Source organism: Patagioenas fasciata, chromosome 18 (genome assembly GCF_037038585.1).
Source record: "Patagioenas fasciata isolate bPatFas1 chromosome 18, bPatFas1.hap1, whole genome shotgun sequence".
Classification (NCBI taxonomy): domain Eukaryota; kingdom Metazoa; phylum Chordata; class Aves; order Columbiformes; family Columbidae; genus Patagioenas; species Patagioenas fasciata.
Genome location: NC_092537.1, coordinates 1,390,266 through 1,409,448, shown reverse-complemented (window position 1 = coordinate 1,409,448; position 19,183 = coordinate 1,390,266). Strand labels below are relative to the sequence as shown.

The 19,183-nt window shown below is 55.5% G+C and overlaps 1 protein-coding gene across 3 annotated transcripts in view; it reads right to left on the bottom strand.

Annotated features, from left to right (window-relative positions):
• Positions 1–310: 310 nt before the first annotated feature.
• SLC39A11 (solute carrier family 39 member 11) overlaps positions 311–19,183 on the bottom strand; it is an 82,445-nt gene continuing 63,572 nt past the window's right edge. For all 3 annotated transcript variants that reach the window (XM_071816636.1, XM_065852377.2, XM_065852378.2), the window contains exons 8-10: positions 3,410–3,508; positions 2,142–2,300; positions 311–1,980 (exon numbers count right to left, since the gene is read on the bottom strand). In XM_071816636.1, the coding sequence (XP_071672737.1) occupies positions 1,902–1,980; positions 2,142–2,300; positions 3,410–3,508 (337 nt within the window). In that variant the 3' untranslated portion in view covers positions 311–1,901. The remainder of the gene's footprint in view (positions 1,981–2,141; positions 2,301–3,409; positions 3,509–19,183) is intronic.

Here is a 19,183-nt window from a genome sequence, read left to right as displayed (position 1 = left end):
TTGTACCAACTTACACCACACGCCAGAAATCGAAGAAGAAAACACCACCACAAGTCTGCAAGAAATCCCGACCTGTGGACACTCCTGAGGTTTTTAAGTTTCAGGCAAAGGCTTTTGGGTGAAAACAGAGGGTTAAAGGCTTTACAAACACTCCTAGTGTGCCTAGAAATGAGGTGGAGCGCGGTGGGAGACTGCTCAGCTCTGCCACAGGGCAACTTGGACAAGCCAGGAACAGTTAAGCCGGAGAAAAGAAACGCAGCAGAACAGAGGGAGGAGAAGCAAAGTTACGGCTTCACAGCACCCAAATAAATCAGTGCAAACTCTGAATTTCCCATTTATTGAAACCAATCACAGTTAAAAGGTCAAATCCATTGGCAAACAGCAGTTTTGCATCATCCGCAGTGACACACAAATGAAGTACAAATGAAATCCAACCAAAAAAAAAACAACCACCAAACAGAAACGCATGGCTCTAGTTTGGTTTATTCCTTGGTTTATTCAAGCCTGTTCCCCTTGGCCGCCCTTCCTGCAGCTTCTCCAACAGGACACAACGGTGGTTTGTGACCCCCACATTGCAGCCCTGCTCCCCCCGAACCCCCTGGCCTGAGATGCAGGCAGCAGATGGGTGATGATCCAGTTATTCCTGCAGAAGGGTCTAACGAAACCCTTTTGACCAAAGAGAGAAGCATCCTTAGCGCAGAGGGAAAGGGTTTGCAGCATCCTTCCAGTTTGGAGGCTTTGCTCCTCGCTCAAGCGCATCCCCGGCACGATCCTGCCCACTCGGGAATGACCGTTCGACAGGAGATGCTTGGCAAGCAGGGGGTGAGGAGACAGGGACACGTGCTACATGTTCCTGGCTCTTCGGGTGGGATAATTAATCCACCCTGATGAGTTGTTCCATCCCGCTGCTGCGCAGGAAGACGAGAGCTCCCGGCACGCTCGGCTCCTGCCTCAGCTCCGGGCTCTTCTGCAAGGTGACCGGGGACATGGCTGGGAACAACCTGCGCTGGGTTTTGGGGGTTATGGACCACTGGAACCAGCTGCCGTAAACCAACCATCGCCCAGTATGGCCAGACTCACGGGCCCATATGGAAACACATCCTGCTGTACCCATCACGGAGTGCATCATCATCATCATCTCTGAGCACACCTGGCCTTTTCAGAGAGGACAGGCTACAAAACACAAATATTCTTATTGCCTTTTTTCTTTTTTTCCAGAGAAAACCTCAAGGTATTGGACACAATGCACTGGATCAATGCCCCGCTTCAGAGACAAATTCAGGAAAAGATATTTCTCCCTTCCAAAGATCCCAACAAAATTCATTTTTATTTGCCTGGACTATTTGCATCCATTAAAATGAATATAACACCCAAAACCATTCCCCAGGACCAGCAGGATCCACAAGACCTGCGATCCCGCAGAGCACTGCCCGTGTTATCCTGCCCTAAAGCTTTCCCTGCCTTTCCAAAGCAGCGTAAGGAGTTTGCTCCATTCAAACGCCTTGGTGCTTAACCATGGACCAGCCCAAACACACCACAGTGAGCTTCTAATCTTCTACAGAACAAAGATGGTGAAAACCTGGACTCAGAGCGACCAGCCCAGTGCGGAGGGAAGGGATGGGGTGACCTGCAGCCCGACTGATGCTCCATCCAACAACCCTCCCGAGAGGAAAGAAAAATCTGGTGGCGAAAGGAAACCAGGGCCTGCGAGGAACCGCCCGTATTTGTGCTTTGAAAACCATCGACATGACATTGGAGGGGAGGAAGAGATATAAAATCATACGAAATCAACACCAAACCAGATCCAAAAAATATATATGTACAAAAAGAAAAAGTCTAGAGGCTAACGCATGTCCAGTTCCACGCGGCTCTAAGTCTCCTCCTGCGGAGCGGGCGCTGCCCTACCCCAGCCCAACGTCCAGGGACATCATCACCACGAAGCCCAGGATGGAGGTCCAGGACGCCAGCTTCCCGTTGCCACTGCAGGGACAAAAGGGGATGGTGTGAGCTCTGGGGAGCCAGGACCGGCTTTTTGGCTGGGGAAGCGCTGCTTTATATCTCATCCAGGCAACGAAGGGTCTTGAGCCTCCCCTGTGCTTCCCCCGTGTCTATCCGCCGTCGGTGTCACCGCGGGGTCTCACCTGGTCTGTGCCTCGGGGATGATATCGTCCATCACCACGTAGACCATGGCTCCGGCGGCAAAGCCCAGGGCGTACGGGAGCAGCGGCTCGGCCACCACCACGGCGAAGGCACCGAACACACCGGCCAAGGGCTCCACCATCCCACTCAGCTGCCCGTACCTGCAAAAATCCCCACTCAAAGGCACAGGAGCCAGGGCTGAGGGGCTCTGCCCCCTGTCCCCACATCTCCCCGAGGGTCACCGTGCCCGGGAGGATGTCACCCACCCGGCCACACCAAGCCGAGCCGTCTGGATGAATTTACACAAGCAATGACGGTGATTTGAGCAAACCTGGCTGATTTTTCTAGGAAGGGATTTAAGATGAAATCTAATTTCTCCTCCTGAGAGCTCTGCGGGATTTGGGCATCAAGCTCATGGGCAGGGATGGCTCAGAGAGGAAACATTTCCAACCAGCACAGCTCAGTCCCAAAGAGGGCATCGGGCACAGCCTCAACCAGGATGAAATGGCCTCAAGTTGGAGGACAAACAAGGGAGGTTGAGGTTGGATCTGGGAACAATTTCTTCCCCAAAGGGCTGTGGGGCATTGGAACAGGCTGCCCAGGGCAGTGCTGGAGTCACCATCCCTAGAGGGATTGAGCAGACACAGAGATGATGTTTTCAGGGACATGGGGCACTGCCGGGGGTGGGGTGATGGTTGGACTCAATCATCTTGAGGGGCTCTTCCAACCAAAACGACTCTATGAAATTGTGCTCTTCCTCTGCATTTTCTTTCCCTCTAAGACCGTTTTAACTCTCCGGACCATGGGAACTCCCTTCCCAGCAGCAGCGATCCCAGTGCAAGTCCCAGCACCCACTGAATGGGACGTGGGTGGGAGGGAAAGAAAACAAAGCAGGAGCAGCCTCCCCGCCACCCCCGGCCCCCCATCCATCACCCAGCACACGTGCAGGAACACGGCCCCGCGCTCGCAGGGTTCGCGCCCTTGGCTTTTTCACCTCCAGGAAAAGAAAAAAGTGGGTTTGAAATCCAGCCCAGCGTGAAGTGAGAGGAAAAAAATGAAACAACATTTAAATAATAATAATCTAAAAAACCCACCCTGTTTAGCGCAGGATTTGGGGAGCTCAGCTGAAACGGGATGGGGCGACACAGTGGGATCACCGAGGAATCCCCCGGGAGCCGGGCGCTTGGACCGAGCAACACGGATGTATACGGGGTGGAGATCTATAGGCACCTGCTCGCCAGGAGCGCGGCCGAGGAGGAGCTCAGCTTACCAGAACGCTTTCCACGTTGAAAAGCCAGCACCACGCAAAGGCAGGCTGACGGCCAGGCCCTCCGGGAAGTTCTGAATCCCGATCCCGATCGCTAAGTTCCTACGCAAACAAAAAAGCAAAAATATACAGAGACATACATATATAAATATACATATAACGTGCAAAGCACAGCCCGGGGCAGGCTGCTGGCAGCTAGGGGAAAAAGACAACATTATTAAAGATCTGCCTTTGGAATGGAAGCGCAGCTTGCCCTGCGGCTCGTCGTGCTAATATTTAACATGAACACAGCAAATTTCATCTTCAAAGAGCTCTGCAGCGTTTCATCAGCTTCGGCACCAGCCCTGGGAGCGACAGACACCAGGTGGAGGAGCAGGAACGAGGAGTTTCCAACCTGAGACATCCCAGGAGCTGCAGCATCCCTCATCGCCCCAGAAGCCGGGTCCAAAGTACCACGGGAGGAGGGATGGGGCTGTGAGGACCACTGAGATAAGAAGTCTGATAACAGGGGTTAGGAAGGTTTGCAGGGTGAACTTAAAACACTCCAGGTAAAGCCCCGTGTCCCCAGCAGCAGCAAACACGGCTTAGAGCTGACAGCTGAGGGATGGTTTGGAGGGATGGTCAAGAATTAGGTGAGGTTTCTCCTCACTCGTCCTCTCCCCTTCCATACTTAGACCCGGTAGCTATTTCAGCATCCACCTCCAGAGCGCCCTGTGGGACCAGCGCATCACCCGGAGCTTATCCAGACGGGGAACAGCTCTGGGAGCAGCCGGTGCTCACAAGAGGTCGATTTGCAGTGGGAGGGTTTGGTGGATCCGCAGCCTGTGCACCAGCACCTCTGGGATCTGCTCCAGCCTTGGGAGCGCTCCTTTCCCTCCATTCCAGCTCACTGTGAGTTTTGGAATTTTTGGTGAAAAAGAAAATGGGATGTGGGGTTTTTTTTCTCCTTCACTCAAAGAACAAAAGTGTTGCAAGCACCAAACCAAACGGGGCTCATTTCTCATGGCGTGGGCTCCCTACGCTGAGCGGCTCCGCAAGCACAAACGATAACTTGTTCCACAGTCACAGCGTTTCTCCCATCGTGGTTTTGCTGGTGTGTGCTGGTGGAACTGGTCACGGCCCATCTCTGGGGGACACTGAGACAGTCAAAGCTCCAGCAGCGAGGGGACAGGCTGGGACCTGCCCCAGCCCATGGCTCTGAGCAGGACCCGGAGCTTCTCCACAAGGTCAGATGTCCCTTTGCCGGCAGCTGAAAGCTCCCTTTGCTGCTTTAAACACTTGTTTCCTATTAGTAAAATAAGACTGGTGAGAAAAAATCTCTCTGGGTTGTTCAAACTTCTAGCAGGGTTTACAGAAGAGGGGAGGGGAAGGAGGAGAGGCTGTGGGTTTCCCTAACCAGGACAGGCTATTACAATCAAAAACATTATTCAAGGGAAAGAGAGAGAGAACGGAGGGGGAAAAACATCCCTTTTAGAAAACACTGGAGCCGCTGTCTGTGCGCTGGGTTGGGTTTTTTCCCTCCTCCCCTCGCCTTTGCACAAAGCAGCCATTACTGGCCCCAACCACAACAAATTAACGGGGTGGGAGAGGGAGGTGTGAATGGAGGGGTCTGTACGGGATGGGGGGTGAGCCCCCCCCTCGCCCCCCATCCTGCCAGGAGGGGGGACCCCGTGCTGACCCCTCGCCCCATGGGAGAGAAAGCCCCAAGGGGCAGGGGAAAGGGAGATAAACCGGGGACAGAGCCCGCAGGAGCCCAGCGGGTGCGATCCAGCAGGGACACGGACCCACTGCACCCCGGCCACCCCCCCAGCCCTCGGCAGGGCAACAGCAACACGTGTCCCCACCCAGGGCAAGATTTTAACCCATTTTCCCAAGAAAAGCGGGTGTTGGCATCACCCTGCGTGGTGCCAGCCATCGGGTGGACATTGGGTGCAGGAGCACAGAGCTTTGGTGCACAGCATGGCAAGAGCAAAGACCCAGCGTCGGAACACAGGGGTCCATGCACGTGGGGTTTCTTCTGACCTGGAACACCCATGGGGGAGAACGGACCTTCTGGGTTCAGCATCAGGCTGAGAAGGTCCCCATGTCATCTCCTGGCCTGCAAAGGTCTTCTGCCCACCACACTCTCCACCCCGAGGACCTTCAACCCTTCCTCCCACTGCAGCTCTGCCTCAACGTTTCTTGGACTCTGGGGCCTTTTGAGCCTTTTGCAGGGACACTAATCTCAACAGGACAAGGACACCATGGAGGCCAGGAACACCTAAGCCTTCCTATTTGCTTTGCCTGGGTTCAGAGCATGAAGGTACCTCCACTCACTGCTCAGGCCACCTCTGTTTGCAGCATCTCGGGAGACGTCCGGGTGCTACGGCAAAGCAGATTTACCTCCAACACCCCGACCGTGAAATGAAACCATCCCAGGGGACATTCCTCTCCCCCTTCGCCGCGCACACCTCACACCTTCCCATAGCTCCAGTGTCGAGCTGACGGCAACGCGGCTGGTGAGAAAGCGACGGAATCAAAGCTGCATTGTGTACGGGGAAAACAAAGGCGTCCTTATTACGGAAATAGGTGGGGATTCTTGGAAGGCTTCCCCCGACTGCAAAGAAACACATTGTAAAACAGATGCACAAAGCTGGACTGGGGCAGCTCGGCCCAGGGGAGCCGAACCTCCACGTGCCCACGGTGAGCTACGGGACACAGAGATGACAACGGGGACAGGAGCCAACGTAGCCAGAGAGACAATCGTCAGAATGAAATGTTTGGAGACATGAGGGTCTCTGAAGCGAGGAGGGTGGGGAATAACCGGTAAAGAGGTGTTAGAAGGAGATCCCATCTTGTCTGATGGGTCACCCATGTGCAGGTAGGAGACACTTTGCAGAGAAGGGGGACGACCTGCGGCTCATCCCCAACCCACCAACATGTATCGATGTAAAGAGCGAGCAACCCGAGGGAAACTGCACCAGACTCTCCCTGGGGACGTGCGTGTCCCCTTAGCGGCTCTGCCACCAGCACCCTGGCCAAGGCAGGAATGTCACTTGTGTGTCTCCTCCATTTGGGCACAGTGGCCTCAAGTGTCCTTGGAAGCATTAAGGATCAAGAAGCTCAACGTGCACTGGCCATGTTACCTCTCCCATCTCTCTGCCTGTGCTTCCCCACCTATAAAACGAGGGTGAAGACAGTGATGTCCCCTGTAACCTTCTTGATCTAGGACCAGAACTGTCACTGGGACACGCAGTGCGCCAGTGACGCCGGGTCTCATGGAACCGATGGCTCTGCCCTTGCGCTGGCTCATCCTGCACTGCAACACAGCCCGGGGCTGCAGATTAAAGGAAGAAAAGGTAAAAGCACGGTGTCCCGGTGGAGCTGCGCCGAGGACCAGCTCCTCGTGGCGAGAGGGACAGGCTCCGTGTGCCCTGGGACAGGCTCCATGTGCCCCGGGACCGGCGCGGGGCTGGACCTCCTACCCCCGGCTCGCCTGCCAACTGCTATGGCACCACGCTGGGAGCCTCCAAGTTCACTTTCAAAAAAAAGTTGGCATCTCTGCATATTTGCAAGGTCAAGGCACAGAAAGCCTTCTATAAGCCTAAACCCTTGTTTTCAAGGGCCTATTCTTTTACAAACTGATTATGAAAGCAGGCTACATATTCTTAACAAGCCCCTTTTCACTACAGCTTTCAATTCCCTCCAGTGTATAATGTGCATGTGTATTCTTGCATGGCAGGGCCCTTACATACTGTTTTGATTGTTATCGTCGTGCCATGAAAGGGCCGATTGTTTTGGGTTGCCGGGATTACATCAGGGCTCCCGCTCGGGCCGCCCGCCGAGGTGTTTGATCAGGACTCGCAGGTGGGAAGGAGCTCGGTGGCCAGCGCAGGAACCGCCGCGATCCCCCGGTCCTGTCCTACCTGTTAGACCACGGGGAGCTGCGGGGGGACGGGGTGGCCACGGTCCCCTCCGTCAGCCCCACGGCCACCGGACCACGCTCCGGTCCCACGCAAACAGCCTGACCCGTCCATGGCTGCTCCCACCGCTTTAAGTGATGGATGTTTTAAAAGCCAAATCTGCAAAAGCAGGTGGGAGGATGTTACTCCTGCAGATTTCCCCTTGATAATACAGTATCTTTCATCTCAAACACTCAAAATGATTGAAAAAGTGGATACAAACCTAGAGTGTCTCACCCTCCTGAGTGCACCCACCAGTCCTGATGCCCATGGGGACACAGAAATGCGCAACGTGTGGCCCCATCACACGGTGCCTCAAGCCCAAAACCCCTCAGGTCTCCTCCCCACTGGGAAAGGAACAACCAGGCTGGTACACACTGCACCATCTCCCAGTTACGTAGATGTACAAACAGATTGGAAATTATATCTGAGTGAAATCTGAAAAAAATAGGCACCTTGTTTCCATTTGGACGTCAAGAGCAAAGCGTCCACCCAAACCACACCGCGAGCGAGCTGCTTTCCAAACGGCACCAAAGGCCCCTACAGCTGAAGGGAAGCAAAGGGAAGAGGAGAAGCGGCAGGGAAGAATTTGTGGCGCAAAAGATCAGGAGGCAGGAACGGGTTGGACAGTTGCACGGACACCCATCCCCAACGAGAACCACAGAAGCACAAGATGGGAGGGACACGGCTTTGAGCGGCTCCTGGGACGGGGGTGCTCATGTTGGGGCTCTGCTGAGCCCTGCATGTCTGCACATCCCAATGGAAACGCACCTGCTCCCCAGAACGTGGCCCCTTTGGCACTGCCACTTCCACATCTCCTCCACCCCTCCCCATGGCTGTGGCTCTGAGGGCTGCATCACCCGGCCAGCTGCACCAACCGAGGTGACAGGGATGGGTCTGTGCATGAAGCATCCAAACACATCCACGTGCCCGAGCTGGTTCCATCTTCAGGTTATATCACCGAGCTAAAACACGCAGGACGACTTTTTCATTCCCTCTGGTGTGTTGGCGTGTTCTGCGCCCTGCCCGCAGCACACACGGCTCTGCCAGACTGGCATGAGCACTCAGGCTCTTCCCACCTCCCCTCCCGAATCCGGCTTCACCGACAGCAAACCCAGAGCTCAGCTCCTCCTGCATCTCACGGTCGCTGCATCCTCCTGCGCTCCCCGGGGAGGACCGAGCCCCTGAACCCTTCCTGCGTGAACCACCAACTCGTTATCGTTATGGCTTAATTGGCCGAGGAAACTGAGGTGCACAAAGGCGGGCAAGCCCTGGGAGGCAGCTTGCCAAAGGTGCAAGGACATTGCAGGAGATACGCGGTGCCACTGAGGTTGTCACCCTGGGTACCAGGCGCTGCCGGCGTGGGCTCAGATGCCCCATAGGGTGTTTCCTCCCCCTTGCAGTGAAGCCAGGAGGGGCTCAGCAAAAAGCCCACAAGTCTGGACACCCCCACCCCTCCCGCCGTGCCCCAACACCAGCGACTGCCGGCAACAGCAAGTTCAAAACCTCAACGTCACCCGGGGTGGGTGACAAGGGACAGAAGCCAGCGCCATGCACGGCCGGCGGGCACGGGGCTGGTACGGCAGCGCGGATCAACCGCCGCATCGCACCGAGGGCTCCTATTGTCCGAGAGCTATTTATTCCTCCGGGGTTTTAAATTCTTTATTCTTATCTGCCCGGTTATTTATGTAACTGTTTGATTTATGAGTCAGTCTCACGCACAGGGTAAAAGTTCACGTCTGCCCCGCTCGGGGAAGCACAAAGACAGGTTTCACGAGCTCCGCGCGCTCTGCTCGCTCCTCTCCTTCACTGCGTTCTGACCGGGGCTGCGCAGCGGGAAAGGCTCAGGCAGCCTCGGTGCTTTAAACCGCTGCCAGACAAGAGCGTGAATGCGACCGGTGAGCGCGGGATCCCGCCAGCGTCGGCCGAGCCGTGCCCGGCTCCGGCTCTCCAAGCCGGTACCTGCAAATCCAGCAGGAGACGTGACCGAGCGCTGGAGTCGCTCCCTGCAAAGCCACCTTTGCAGGAGACGCGATAGCCGAGAGCGATTGCCCTCGTCCCGCCTGCTCTCGCGGCACCTGATGAAAAGCAGAACCCATCACACATACAAATTGCCATTTGTACAGTTACTCCTACCTAGCTAAGAAGTTAACAGGTGCTTATAAATGGATGAAAACATCACGTCCCATTCTCAGCATCACTTCCCCGCTTGCTGGAGTTAAATTTGCGCCCTGCGGACAGCCAGCTCCGAGGCACCCTGCAAATCCCACCAAACTGGTACAAGCAGAACAGCACCAACCATAAAAACAGGAGTCTGGGGATGGGGAGAGTTCGCACCCATCAGAGCCGGTTCCCAAAGGCGATGGCTGGGACAGGAACGACTCCAAGATCACCCGTCCCCTGCAGCCACCACGGAGCCACCGGCAGCACCTTCGGCTCCAACCATCACCAGGAGGCTCCGGTTCAGACCCTACAAGTCAGAATCACCTATTTTTTAATATCTTAAGACAAGCCTCATGTGTTAACCCTCATTAACTCCATTTTAAACAGTGCTGGGCTGCGGAAAATTTACATTTTTACATATTCATACAGGCACACCCATAAATAAAGCGGGATTTAACGATGTGGCTGTATTGATCTCAGGTAGGGCTGGAGCTGGAGGGAGATACAGAACCCTATAAAGGCTGTTAAAATATTACATAGAAAATTGAACACACACAGAAGCCGGGTGGTCTAAAAGCAGGGCTGGGATTATGGCCCACCTATCAAAACCCCAATAATACCTGCCAATTAACATTTACAGCTTCATGCAAAAACGCCAGCCCTCTCCTTTTTGTACGAATCTTCAAACCGCAAGCACGTTTCACACAGAAGATTATTTCACATGCCATGGAAATCTCAGTGCAAATTACGAGCCGGGGCAGAGAAACAGTTTAGGGGGCATTTTTTAGGGCTTGTCCTCCAGAGCTGGGCAGGCAGGGGCACACACGGCCCCATCGCTGCCCCAAAACAAGCCTCGAGTTGCACTCGTCCTCTCTCAGCCGGTAACGGGGTGATGGAGCTCAGCATCGCCCTCGCTCCCACGCCACAGCTGCACAAACGGGCTCACAAACCATTCCCGTGCGTTCACATTTACACCCTGATGAGGATCATTAGCTAAGAACAAAATTAAAAGTCCGGAAGCGGTTTCTCCTCTGCCCTCTCCTTCAGCATCGCTGTTAAAACGCACCAGGGAAGAGCGAGAGCAGCAGAGCAGCTCCTTTCTGCAGCCTGAAAACCTGGAACTAAACAATTTACTAACAGCTGTAGCTATAAAAGGCCCTATTATCGCACCGTGTACAGTAACAATGTCTTCATTCAAATCGCTTCCCCTCCTCGGAGGGTTTATTTTTAAACCAGGCTTCGAGAGAGAGAGGAACAGGCCACTGGGGCTGCAAAGAGCCAACCTGGTGCTCAAAGTGAGCCTTGTTTGGCATTATCTTGATAAGATAAACAGGGATAATGGCTTTTTCTTTCTCTGCTTTCTTTGCTCTCTTTTGTTTTAAGGTGAACAGGCACTGAACGGGTGCACTTTGCTGACCAAAGCTGGGGCAGGAGAGACCTTTGTGGTGAGGTCCTGGAGAACACACACCTGCCAGGTTTGGGCTGTTGGGGCTGGGGAGGGAGCTGCGCCCGACGCTTTGTCCCGCGGGAGCAGGGACCAGGTTCAAGGGCAGGCTGGCTTCGGTGCTCACCTCCCGACCGACCCATCCTCCCCAGCACCCGCTGCGACCGCATCGCTGCCCGTCCTCCATACGGAGCATCACGCACAGCCTGGACCACCACGGAGAGCCGGCCCCAGGACCCCTCTGTGCTCCTCCTCAGCTGCTCTCCTGCAAAATGCCAGAGGATGACATGAGGACATGTCGGTGCTAGACATGAGGAAGAAACTGTTGTCCCTGAGGGTGGTGAGAGCCTGGCCCAGGTTGGCCAGAGAGGTGGTGGATGAACCATCCCTGGAGACATCCCAGGCCAGGCTGGACGGGGCTCTGAGCAACCTGAGCTGGTGAAGATGCCCCTGTCATGGCAGGGGGGGCACTGGGGGAGCTGGGAAGGTCCCTCCATGGGTTCTTGCAAAGGCAGAGCTGAATTCTTCTCTTGCAAGGCTCTTGCAGCACGCAGCCACAGCTCGGCCAGAAACCATTCAGCTGGCCAACAGCACATCCAGGGAATGGGCTGGGCAGCTCCCCATAAAGTCCTCTCCCACGAGGGTGAGAAGCCAAAGAGCTCCACATGGGAGCTGCTTTGGGCATCCCCTGCCCTTCAGGATGTATCTGCAGACACAGTGACCACCACCAAAAGAGAGGAACGCAACCATTACACAGACTTTCCACAGAGCCAGATGTTGGTTGGGAGGCCAGCTGTCTCTTGTAAGTATTACAAATCAACCAAAAACCCTCCTCGGTCTAGACACTTGAGCAAGGGAGAAGGAAGAAGTGAGAGAGAAGAGGGGAGACTGTTTATACAAACGGTGATGTAAACTCCAACAACCAGCGAGGGATTCGCAGCCAACAGCCCGGCTCCCAGCCAGGCTCTGGAGATCTACCTGCTCTCTTGGGTCTTCTCCTCCGCCAGCCTGGGGCGATGGACCGGGCTGCGCACCCACCAGGTTGCCAGGGCCTTCAACCAGCCTGGTTCACATAAGGGACAGGGCAAGGAAAGAAGAATAAGCGTTGCCACCAAACCTGCCAGCACCAACGCGGTGAAGGAGCCTCCAACACGCGGACACAGAGCCAGGGGATTCTGCTCACCCGGGGAAGGTTTCCCCTGAACTGACTTCAAACGCTGTGAATTTTGGTTTCTGAACTGCAGGAAAGCACAAAGCACCTGTATTCTCTAGAAGCCCCTCCACCTCCTCCCACGTGGCTGCTTTTGGAAGATGCTGCCCATCTCCCCCAGCCCTGCCCGGTACCTCTGCAGGGTCCAGCACCCTCTGCAGCTCCGCCATTGTCTCCTCAGCATCTCCACGTGCTCCCCGGCAGCATCCCCAGCCCGGAGCGACCTCGGAAAGAGCAGCTGCCCCTCAATAGCCATGCGATGGAAAAGCAGCCCCGGCCAAAGCATCTCTTTGAGAGACTCAAAGAGCAGAAGCAGCATCCTCCAAAAAGGGCGGCTGACCCCTGAGCTGAGCCCTGACCCTGCACAGGGATGGGGGAATGGACCCCCCGACCCCCCAGCCTGGCAGGAGACAGGACCAGCATCGCGAGGCCAAGGTAAACCCTTCAAGACGTGGTTCGCTGCCAAGAACCACCGCAGAGCCGCTCTCCCGGCTGCAGCCCTGCCTGACGCAGGGTTCCCTTTATCTGGGGGGCTCAGCACGGCTCCCGCCGCATCTGCTCGACGCTGGGACACAAGCACCTTCCCATAGCCCAGGGGACCCGCAGCACTGCAGGCCGGGGTCCTTGCTGGGCTCCAGGGACCTGCTTGGCACCAGGGAAGTCTCCTCCACCAATTTCAGCTCACCCTGAGCCCAGTCTCCAGCACCCCGGATCACCGTGATCAAACCGAGCCATGGTTTTTGAGGACTGGGAACGCATTCCAGCTCTGCTCCCGACCCCAGCATTGGAAAACAAGGTCTCTGCCCCCTGCCTGCATCTCTTCCCGTCGGGATCTGAGCAACAAAACGCTGCAAGACCCCAGATCTAACCACCCAGCATTGCACCAAAATGAGAAGCCGGACAATAGACTGTCCAGGCACTGCAGGAGAACAACGGTTTTCCTGGTGAGGAAAACATCTGGTAGCTTTGAAGGCAGCTCAGGAACAACACCGCAGCCCGCAGAGCCTTCCCACCGCATTTTCACTGGGCCGGGCCGGGCTGGATGCTGCTGTGGTGCTGGCAGGCTCATTTCCTTATTCACACAGATATTGATTTTTCCTGGATAAAGGATGAAGCCAAGACACCTGGGCTGGGGGAAGCAGTTCGAACCCACCTTGCTTCCCATGCACCCGCTGTCTTTCCCTGACGACCTAGAAGAGGTGTAACACCCGTTTACAATAAAACCAGTTTCCTGATGGGCACAGAGAGAGCCTCACGGCTTTGGCAGCCTCATTTCATCCAATGCCCAGACCCGCTCTTCTGCCCGAATTGTGCATTTCTTCCCTTAAAGCCAATCTGCAGGTGGGACACCTGCACCGGAGGCTTCTGCCGAGGTTCAGGAGCCACAATCCTGGTTCGTGCTCACCAAACCCTTCCAGAGCACCAGCATGGTGAAAACCACCTTAGAACCAACCCCACCACTCATAAAAGAAAAGCCCTCGAGAAACGTACCCAGCTCATTAACTCTCACTTATTAATAAACATCGACCTTCAGCAGAGGCTAATTAAGAGGTGCTTAATAAGCATCTTCCGACAGTTCTGTTCCGTGGCCGGCGGCAGCGCCGCTCTGCTCCGCACCCCGGGCAGGAGCGGGACCTGCCTGGGATCCCGGGAACCGTGGAAATCCCCGGCCAGCCCCACCTCATCGCACCAACAGGTGGGAGTTTTCCATGAGATGACTCCGTGCACGGCCTTGAGCTGATAAAGAGGTCAGGATTCAAACCCACATCGCGATCCCAGCCGAGCAGCCTCTTCGTTAGCTCCACTGTGGATCTATTCATAACCGAGAGACGGAGGCTGCATGTGTGCGAACGAGGGAAAAACCCCGTGTGTCTTCTGCTGTCTCTCAGACCACAATGATTTCCATTCATTCCGAGAAAACACAGTATAAAATTTTTGCCTGGTTTCAATCTCCGTACATTAATCAAGCCTATTTTTTTTTCCCAGCCTGAGAGACACAGCGTGGGAGGCGCGGGCTGTCCCATGGAATAATATTTTCCAAGCCATAGTCAAAGTCTGCCCGTCAACTCGAAGCCTCTTTTCTGTCTGTTTTACCAAAGCTGGACAGGAAACAATCTGTGGGCACAACAGCCCAAAACAAGGCCAGCATTCCCAGCAAAAAGGGCCGATGAATGGGAACCATTGTGCTGCGGTGGAGGAAACATAACCAGCATCATTGGGGGGAAATAATATATCTGTTTATATCACTTCCACGCTCGCCCCCAGCATCGCAAGGAACGCAGCCATCGGCACCATCAGAGCCCCCAAATTCCCTCTGCTTTAAACCAGAGGTAGCAGCGAACACCCCGCAGCCCCTCACCCCTAGAAGTCCTGGGCTCCGTCCTAAGGCAGAGGTTCACCACTAATTTCCCTGCAGGATTTTTAACCTCTCTAAATTATTTGCATGCACGGTATCCAAGGAGGACCCAGTGCCCAGACCACCCATGACTTAACCAAACATTTCACTCGATTTTTCAGACTCGTAGCCCCTTTATATAAAGCGTCTGCTCAGAGCCATTTACTGCGTTTAACTCGGTATCGGTTTCACCTATTTGCCCGTTCTCCTGCTTTTGTCGAGCAGCCCTCTGCTGGGCGCTTGGCCAGCAACAAAAGCCACATTTGGGAGTCCCGTTAGACCCGGGGCTTGTCCTACAGACCCAGGGTTTGTCCTACAGCCCTGCGAGGCACTGAATTGGTCTCAAATCTGCGGAGAAAAGGCTGTTTGGAACATGGATGTTACCCCCTAGCGTCAGCAGGGAGAGGAGCGGCCAGCGGGGCCGGGCTGCGCGCTCCTGCTCAGCAGCAGGGACCGGAGCTTTGTGCCCCGAAACAGGGCAGGATTTTAAAATGCACTTCTGGAGAGGAGGAGGGCACTAAAACCCGTCTGTGTTTTATTCTGTCTATTCAGCTCAAGTCAAACTTGCAGATATTTCTTGCCTGCAACCAGCCAAGCTATTCACTTTTAAGTTCTAATTCATCTCCTATTTGTGATGGAAGAAGCAGAGAAGCAGCTCTGCCCCGTTCATGTTGAGACCATGGGGAAGGTGCCTGGAGCCCCCAGCACACAAAGCAATAAAAATGCAGAATATAACAGGTATTAACAGCACGAGGCTCGGCTGTTCAAACCATCGCACGGGGAGGTGTTTAGTGAAACAAACTCAGCAAATGTACACCAAAGGAGGCGAATGCTTTTCAGACAAGGCAGGAGTTGCCTGTCGCGGTCAGTCCGGCACACACCACAGCAAAGCCAGGAGCCCCTTGGGCTGGGGATGGCTTGCAACACCGGTTAACATGAAAATTAAATGATCCCTCTTGTCAAATTCAGACCTTGGTGGTTAGCCAGGACCTGAAAACACTGCTGCACTTGAAATTGTATTTTTTTATATTTTATTTTCTGGCATAGTGGGCAAGATAGGGAAGAGGAAAACCAGCCCCTCGTGCCCATCCTCAAAGGAGGAGTCTCTGATGTGGAGGGAGAGAAAAAGAGAGATCCCCAGGGACCCCATCTCCCCCCGGCTCCTGTGTTTCCAACCAAAGCATACGGTTGGACAGCCCTGCTCGCATCCCGGGGCCGCGCCAATCCAGCCCCTCTTCATCTCAGCAGCTCCAGCGCCATCTGGTTCCAGTTAAATCAGCCACACAAGGTGGAGAGGGTTTACTGCCCCTGCGCTACAGTGTGCAAAGAGGGGGAGGCAAAAGAGCTTTTTTAAGACACGGCTGCCCTTCTCTTTACCTTCCTGCCTGGAAGGCAGCCAGGAGCAGCTCACGCCTCCCCGCTCACATCTGGAGGGGACCGACCCCTCCGGGGCTCCCTGCGTGCCCCACGCCAGGCACGGCTCCTCTCTATGCACTCACACTGGGTCTCGCTCATCTTCTGTCACCGCAGCAGCTTTGTCCTGAGACGCTGTTTCCAGCCCGTGGGACTTTGTGATGCTTTCGTCCTCGTGAGGAACTGGGCAGGAGAACCATGGTCCTGCAGTATGGAGGGAGGGATGCTCCCCAACAAGGAGGGATGTCCCCCAGCAAAGAGGGATGCTCCACAACAAGGAGGGATGCCCCCCAGCAAGGAGGGATGCTCCCCAACAAGGAGGGATGCCCCCCAGCGAGGAGGGATGCCCCCCCAGCGAGGAGGGATGCTCTGCAAAAGCAAGGGATGCTCCACAGCAACCAGGGATGCTCCCCAGGATCCCAGTCCTGCCCAAGGAAGAGTAGCAGCTCAGCACCCCACTGGAAACACCCCAAAAGCAGACATTAGCTCATCCTAAGTCCCGTCTAAGCTGCCACAAAACGCACACCACCTTTCTGAAAAAGGCTCAAGCGTGCTGCCCAGCCAAAGCAGCACCGATGCCCAGCTGAGCACAAAAGCAAAGAACCAGCCCCACCGCCGAGATCCCACCTTCCTCGGACACACGACTGTGGTTCCCAGCATCCCCTGAGAGGTCAACTAAAGTGGGTTCTCCCCACATCATAAACCATAAGTGAAACAAGCGGCAAGGCCGGGGACCATGATCCGAGAGTGAGCCCTGGAGCTGGCAGAGGAGCTGCGGAGGAGCGAGATCGCAGGAACGGAGCCTGCACACCCGGTGGCAGCAAAGAAACGCGGACGAGCGCAGGCAGGGGCCGGGCAGGCAGCTCCCAGAGCTCCGGGAGCTTGGGGCGATGGAGAAGAGCGGAGGGACGGATCCTGCAAGCCCAGAGGTAAGAGGCAGGAGAATCAGGGAATGGCAGAGGTGATGCCAGCACACGCAAAGCACCAAGTGCTTTAAAAGGCAAGAATCCCACCCTGCTTCCTAATCATCCTTTCTTGGTTTTTGGCCAAACCTGGAAGCATCACCCTGATTCAGATCATTGCTGCTCTGCCTGCACCGCCTGTGTCGGGGCTCAGCAGCCCCACAGCCCCCAGCCAGCCCTGTCCCTGCAGCGTCCCCCAGCCCCACGGTGCTCCAAAACACCCCAAAATGCTCCCTCACTACACTCAGCCGGGGCTGAGCCCTCGGCCAGGGCAGGAACCCTCCAGCTGCCATCGGGGGAAAGTCCTGATGGAAATCCCCACGAGATCCCTGCAAGGCATCGGAAGCGGGGTGTTAACCCTCACCCCAGCAAAGCCGGGGAGAATCGCTGCGTTACATGAGAAAACCAAAGCACTTGGGACAGTGACGGATGGCGGAGGCAGCAGGGACCCAGCACCCACCCTGAGCTGCTCTGGCACACGGGGGTTCACCAGAACGTGCTCGAGCACCCAGCCCAGAGCAGCACCCGGCTGCTTGCAACGCCCCAGCGTCGCTGCTGCAGAGCGGCCGGTGCTCTCCCCGTCTTCCTCATTGCCTCTCTGCAAACACGCTGCTTATTGCAAAGCCCGTGGCTCCAAAAGCAGCCCCTGGGGACCCAGCGCGGCCGCGTCTCACAGCCCTACAGCCACCTGGGATGAATTCCGGCTCCTGCCAAGCGCACACGCCTCCGGGAGCGATGCAGCCGGGCAGTGCTCCCCAAGCGAACCGGCATTGATTCATCGAGCACAAAACCGCGAGGAAAGCTCTCTGGTTCGCGTGGGCAAGGCACAGCCAACCCCGGGAACACCTCCCAGCCCTGCGAGCATCCCCGGGCATCTGCGGTTCCAGCTCGGGCTCCGAGCGATTGAGTGTTCAGAAATACTTGTGCACGACTCCAGGTTTGCAGCTCAGCCCAGCTCGGTGCTCACGCCGTTACTCACGCCCAGGGGGATGCAGGAGCGGGGTGGAGGAGGTAAACCGAGTCACGCAGACCTTTCATTAAAACTCTATTACAAAATAATGGACACGAACACAACTGTCGTGTCCCCTAAGAGCTGAGATTGGCCAAGGAGCAGCTCTTGGATGCGTCAAAAGATTTAGCTCTATTTTTCACATTTACTTACATCAAATACCATTCCACTGCTATTTTCTAAGCCTACATAACACAAATGAGCCACCTAGAATTCTACTCTTGGATATTTCCAAATGGCTTCACAGCGGAGCAGCTACACCGAGCGACTTTCGGGCTGCCTGCAGGTGACAGTGACAGACAGATTGATGGCAATGAAGTTATTTTGTCTCCTTTCGCAGCTGACTACATTTGCATTGGTATTTTCATGGCACAGACTCCACCTTTCATCTAACATGATTAATGCTGTTGTAAATACAGAGAAAGAACCAGCTGCTTCTGGCTTCTTAGCTTCTACTGAGCAGCTGACGGGGGAAAAGTCCTTTTGTTCGAGCATCTCTGGAGCCTCTGCAGACCTTATGAAGAGCCTTTTATTTCAAAAGGTTAGAGAAACGCGGTGTGTGGAGCGGGTGTACCCTGCTTTTCTCAGCACCCATCTGGGTGGGATCTGCCGCAATCCAAGCGCCTGGGGCAGCAGAGCCGCTGCCAGCTGGGATGCAACAGGGCATCGCCAACAGAAGGTTTTGCTCGTGTCTTCGCAAACACAGCTTGTGCCCGGCCAGAGAAGGGGCTGGGCAACCCAGAGGGCTCCAAAACCCGCCCCGGGGCCCCACAGACCCCGCGGTAGGATCCAGGTGGCTGAGACATAACTGCACTTTCATCCACCAGCCGTAAGGGCTGGGTGAGTTATTTACAGACCCAGACAGACCGCGTGTCCCCAAAAACACATAAATTACAGCCTGGGGCTGGTAAACAAAGGGCGAGGAGAACACAGCGTGCCACGAGCGTCGAGGGTAAAATTCAAACAGAAAAAAGCATTTGGTATCAGCACATCCAAGCGCCTTGGCATGAAAGAGCCGCTCGCAATCCGGCCACCGAGAGGTGCCGGCAGCAATTCCAGAGCCCAGGCAGCTCCCACCGGCCTCCTCCCCTTCTCCCATCGTTCAGCAACGCTCCCAGTCCACCCAGTTCCAGCTCTGCTCGGGGAGGCTGGCACGGGGAGCAGCCGCGTTGTCCCTGCGTCACCCACCCTGCACGGCCAGGTTTTGCTCCCGGTTGCACCCAAGGCCCAAACCCCCAGC